The sequence below is a fragment of the Corvus brachyrhynchos genome, unplaced genomic scaffold, assembly GCF_000691975.1.
Source record: "Corvus brachyrhynchos isolate BGI_N302 unplaced genomic scaffold, ASM69197v1 scaffold52, whole genome shotgun sequence".
NCBI classification, from domain to species: domain Eukaryota; kingdom Metazoa; phylum Chordata; class Aves; order Passeriformes; family Corvidae; genus Corvus; species Corvus brachyrhynchos.
The window spans coordinates 296756-302708 of record NW_008237221.1 but is presented as its reverse complement, the minus strand read 5'-3'; the positions used below and the strand labels follow the sequence as shown (position 1 = coordinate 302708).

General features: G+C 43.5%; 1 protein-coding gene across 1 annotated transcript in view; it reads right to left on the bottom strand.

Moving 5' to 3' along the window:
- DPP6 (dipeptidyl peptidase like 6) overlaps positions 1 to 5947 on the bottom strand; it is a 540742-nt gene extending 534795 nt beyond the window's left edge. Inside the window, exon 1 of the mRNA XM_017728903.1 lies at positions 5783 to 5947. Coding sequence (XP_017584392.1) covers positions 5783 to 5839 — 57 coding nt within the window. The 5' untranslated portion in view covers positions 5840 to 5947. The remainder of the gene's footprint in view (positions 1 to 5782) is intronic.
- Between the last annotated feature and the right edge of the window lie 6 nt (positions 5948 to 5953).

Below are 5953 nucleotides of genomic sequence, written 5' to 3'. Positions count from 1 at the left end.
CCTGGGCAAGGGATAACATGCTTCACAGAAAGGGATATGCTGCTGGGATATGGGGAGCACATGCTGATGAGCCTGCTGGCTCTTAAATGGACAGTGATTAGCATTGCCTTTTTTTCTATGGCAGAAAAGCTCAACTTCAGTCTGTAATCTCTACCTAGTCTGAAATTTTCACAGAATTTGAGATTGTTATTATTCTCTTCTGCTTGGTATGTTTGGTGGCTTACTCCTGGCACTTCACTGCCTGCAAAACCAGAGTAATTCTCCCATTCTCCCAGCTTTTTGCTCCTTAATGTCAGCTTAAACCATAAACATGCTGAAGGCCAAGCCATTTCTGTCTGTGTGGGGTCACAACATGCAGCAGGATGGGGCACTGATCTTGTCTGTGTCTCTCATGCAGTGCTATATCAGACTACTCAGGAAGGTTGATGTTTTGAGTTGGAAGTGTAATTTCTAAGCCACTGCCCTCTGAGTAAGCCTGGATTTTGGAGGTAGCTGACTGATTATGTTTTAACACCCTGGTAGCTACATCAAGTCCTACTTAATACTTATTAGGTGTGGAAGTCAACCTTGAATTCCCACTAGAGCACTAAAATTGGGCAACTCAAAAATGCACTGCTTAGCTGTGCCCATGCAGGGTAACTTACCACTCACAGTAAAATACAATGTGCAAGAAAAGCTGAACTCATTTCCACTTCAGCAGTAACACAGAAGAGCCAGCACAACCTCCTTATCTTAATTTTCTGCATCCAAGAGTCCTAGAAATGCTGTGCCTCTACTGCTTCCATAACTTTGGAGGTATTGAATCTCTCTGCAATTAAACCAACATAAATAAGCAGTAATTCAATTGAAATCAGTGGAATTCATATGAGGCGAATAGTTCATGTAAAAGAGAAGATAATTGGATTTACCCAGTGTAGATGCAATAATCTCTTATTAATCGTTTAAGGAATAAACTATAAAAACAAACTCCCTCAAAATCTGTTAAAAGGATATTATGGACCTCTTGCCCACAGCTGTACAAAAGTTGCACCATCCCTTTAGATCAGGGCAGCCAGAACACCCTACATCAGCAGTTTGTTTTTCTCCTAGGTTAAATTTGTACTTTTCAAAACAATAAGAGAGAGAAACCAGGGGTACAATCAGAAATGCATTTTCAATTCAGCTTAATTGAGTGTACTTTAACAAACACATTACATTACTGCATTGAGTTGTTTTCATACCCACATTCTTACATACCAATACTGCTAATTCAGACAATTGTTTCTCCTTTAAAAGGAAAGAAAAAAAATAATCTGTCCAAATGATTTGCTGTTATCCTTGAGCATTCATCATTGGTGATTAAAAGTGAGGTTGCAGTTATTCAGGTGGATGTCCTAACTTTGTTTCAGCAAGCTTTTTTTAATGCTTACGTAAATAACACCGAGAGAGGAAAATTGGTTTTTTAGTATGTTTTACAGTCCAAAATGTGTGTCGTGTGTTGACACCAACAAAATCCATGATGGAAACAAGCCCCATTTTCTCAGGTTTAGTTCAGCTTTGTTTCATTTTACTATACAGCCTGAGGGATTCTCATCACTGCTGTTGAGGCAGGAAAACACTTGTCTCCCATCCACACATGAGGATTGGAATCAGGAAGAGGTTAAAGCCTGGCTCCACAAAATAAAGATACAAATGTCTAATAAACACATAATCAACCCTCCAAACACATAATCAGTTTGGATATTCATCAGTGGTGCCATAAACTGCATATGAGGATGGCAAAGGAGCTGGACTGACATCTCATGGGACAACGGGGATCGGATTAGGGAAAGCTGATCCAGAAGACATGCACTGACAACGTCCAAGACTGAGCTCCACACAAAACAGCTAAAACAGCTGCAATTGTTCAAAAAGACAGTCAGAGAGAAGTTGGAAGAGACTGAATAGCAGCAGGGTTGTGCCAAACAACATGTCCTGATGTGCTGCTGAGGTTACTGTACAGAGCTGGGGGTTTAGACTGTACCCTCCAAATTGTGCATGTCAACCAATGGTTTGGCTAAAGGCATTTTCATCTAAAATAAAGAGACAGGAGACACTGTGAGCTTCCATCCTACTGACTCCAAAGAACAGCCCTGAACTCTGCTCTGGCCCTTCTGCAAAAGGAGAGAAGGGAGGGCTCCTGCTATGGAGCAGCCTGTCTCCTGATGGGTACAACAGTCCCTAAAAGAATGGAAGCTGATGGGTCTCTGAATCCTCTTCGACACTTAGAAGGACACCAGATCCACAGATCCTGCTCCATGGGACACTTCCTTTCTCACTGGGTGAGGACAGGGATGGTCCTCAGATGAAGGACCCCAAGTATAGCTTCTAAAGAAAGAAGTTACCCCAAATGATTTCTGTTGATTTTCCTCCCTGAAGACAGATGAATTTGGGAGCCCCAACAAGAAACAAAGTGCCTTCTCACAGTGTCTTCCTTGGTATTAATTTAAGAAAAGAAGCTAAATTCAAGACACAATTTCTGTCTTGTATTGGTTGGTGTGGGGCTTTGAGCTGCTGAATAAAAGCCAAAAACCAGGAGCTGAAACATGCACTGTTGAAAAGCCTGAGTCCCCATATGGACTTAGCCCTCATTAATTGCTTCAAGAAATCTGTCAAAATGTGACAGCTTGGAACTGACCCCCAAATTTTTCTGGCAGGATCTGAGTGACTTTGCAGTAAAGTGCACTTCCTTAACCAGAGTCAAAGCCTGCTCCCAGCCCACACAAAAAGGGTGGGTGGGTTTTGTACAGACTCGGGCTGCTCACCACCCCAACCACCTCAACACATCAGAAATCTTCCTGTGACATAGCTTTTCATTACAGCATTGGGGTGAATCCTCTTGCCTTCCTCCCACAAATTGTCTTAGGAAAGGCAAAGGGATTAGTCACAGGCAGAAAAAAGAGCATTAGAAGCTGTATGTACACAAACTATTTCTCAAAAATAGTTCTCTCTAGACAATAAATCAGTATTTCAATAGCACTCATGAGTGGCTTAGAGCTTCTAGCTCTTGGTTAGAAACAGCTAAAAAACATTACATAGAAATGTTAAAAATATAGACACCTTTTAGTGGGCATGCATTACTAGAGTTTGGAATTACAAACAAGCCCATCTACTTAAGGGCTTTAATTGTATCCCTCCTTTAAAATGCTACCTCCCTTGCTCACCACAACTGAGCAAAGCTGTAAATCTTGCAAAAGAAATGTGAAGTCTAAGTGCCCATTGCCTAGCAAGAGGGAAACTCAGAAGAAGCCAGGAAGAAGAGTGACCTTACCTCAGTGAGTTGGCATTGGAGTTGACACATCATAACAACTTTTTTGGGGGGAGGAAAAAAACCCTAACAGGTTGTTTATTCAGCTGTGAAAACAAAGTGTTTGATTTATGATTAATTACTTGCTCAACGCACTCCCCCTTGGGAAGACCCCAGCCCTCACCCATGGCTGCCTCTTTTCCTCCACAAACTTTCAGTTCTTCTGGAGTTCCTTCTGTGCTTTTTCCTTTCTCTCATTCCCTCCCAATCTTTGCACAGCCTATGAAGGGCAGATGCTGTTGTAGCAACAGCCATGTGCTGACTGAGGTGCTGGGACAGGGTGGGACAGATTTCTCCCTGCTTCTTCCTCTACTCAGGTATTAAATAGTCCTTCTCTATTAAACAATTGATTTCCATGACACTTGTAGCAACCTGACACAACATTACTCTTATTCTGTCAATTTTGGTTAAAATTGGCTGCGAGTTCAAAAGTTAGGAGATTAGAAAAGTCAGACAAATCCCGTTTGTGGTTCTGTGTTTTGTTTATCATTGAGGTTTTGTTTGTTTGGTTGTTGTTCAGAAAAAAACTCCAAACAAATGAAACACAGATATTAAACATCTCACCAGCATTTCTAATTTCTATGCTTTAGAAGTCAGAGTCACAAAAAACTTGGCTATTCTGCCTCCTGTCTACTCCATCAGAGACCTCTTACCAATCAGTTACTTGACTTTTCAGCCCCATTTGATAAACTCTTGTTTCTGAACTCTGCAAGGTTTCCTTGAAACTAAATCAGTCATGCATGGAGCTTTCTGTGTTTTAATTAAATCCTGAAACCATCAATAATTTCAAACTTATGACTTGAAAAAATTGTATTTATTTCCTGTGGAAAAAATATCCACATCCTACAGCATTTGAAAATGAGACGAAAATGCCTCAAGGCAAATAAAAATGTATCAATTATCATGTGCTAAGAATATACACATTTGCGTCCAATCTCTCTTCTGCATTAAAGTATTAGGTCAGCAGCTTGGTAGAATAAATTATTACTGATATGCAATAACCTTAGCTGTTCAACCCAAAACTCAAAGAAAACCAGAAAGTGCAAAGGAAGGAGGCCCAACATTGAAATTACAGGCAAGATCCAGAGGACCTTTAATTTAAGGTCCTTGAATTATGCAAAGAGCTTAGGTATGGGTTCAACTTCAAATATATGATTAGTCATGGAGCCAAGTAAATAATTTCAGCAGACTCATCTAATCTGTTTGTTTACTTCCGCAGCCCTCATCATGTTGCATCTTTTAATACTCACACAGCCTTATGACTAGTGGGTTTAACCCTAAAAACACTATATGAGAAAAGGAGGAACAACTGTATTAACTTCACAGAAGGGGAGGTACGAAGTAAATCTGTGTGCCTGAGAGTTTGTAGAGTCAGGTCTGCACTAACTAGGCATGAAGTATACAACCAGGTGAGCAGCAGCAGCACCAGGATCTCAAACAACACCGCAACACCAAGTCTAGAGGATGGAACAGGACGCCAGTGTTAGGAGGTAAAATAAAATCTAAAAAAAGTTAGCACAGCACCACTTCCAGTGAAAGGTAAATTTTGCATTTCTTTAGGGTGCATCCCATTAGGTATTATAGAATCATATCTCTCTACCAAATACTAGCCCCAAAAAGCATGTGAAATCTTGGGGAGGGTGGTGTGTCCACCATAACAGAGAAACATAAATAAATAAATAAATAAATAAATAAACGGAGAGAAACACTTCAAAGAGTTGCAGAAGAACAACATCAGCAGAATTGTCTGTAAGAGGGCACATGCATCTGCCTTTAGAGCATTGATACTCTGCAACATAAAGTAGTTGTGTAGATGTAAGGGCTATGTTCATCACTACATAAAAACATTAATGCAAATTTGACCTGGATGAGCTGCAAGCACCCAGTTACATTTCGATTGAATTCAGCAGAGTGCACAATAACGTGTTTAATCTCAGCTATTTATTTTTAATTCTGGCTATGCAAACACACCGCGGCAAGAAGTAAAAGCAGTAGATGAAGCTGTACCTGATCCCACGTTCCACTCCACCACAAACCCTTACCTTCAAAGCATTTTATCCCGTTTGAAGCAGGTGCACGAGTTCCGACCGTTCCAGCACTTGAAGCTGTGAGGCTACAGCACCCTGAGCGCCCGGTCCAGCACCCGCCCGGCTCGCAGCCCGAAGGGGTCACCCCTGCGCGGAGGGACGGAGAGCCATCCAGAGCCATCCGTGCCCCAGCACCCTGCGGGGAGGCGGCTCCACGCCCCGGGCGGCGGCGGGAGCCGGGGAGAGATGCTGAACTTCGCCAAGCGATGGGCTAGCGGGGAGAGCAGAGGCTGCTTCCCGGGGCCGGGGGGACACGCTCTCAGCTATAGGTTTGGGGACCGGGAGCCGAGGAGGGGGGACCAGGTATCCCCGCCGCCACGCAGCCCAGCGAGCCCCGCTCCCCGCGGGGCGGACCCCCGGCCGCTCTTACCTTGGAGCCCTTGCCGGAGCAGCGGACGTGGTTGCTCACCCCGGCCGTCTGGTTCATGCTGGGGCCGGCGGGCGGGCTGGAAAGTTGGGCTTCGGGCACGACTCTCCAAGGAGCGGCGGAGGGGGGATGGCAGCAGGCAGGGCAGGACGGGGTCTCCCCGCACCGGGATTC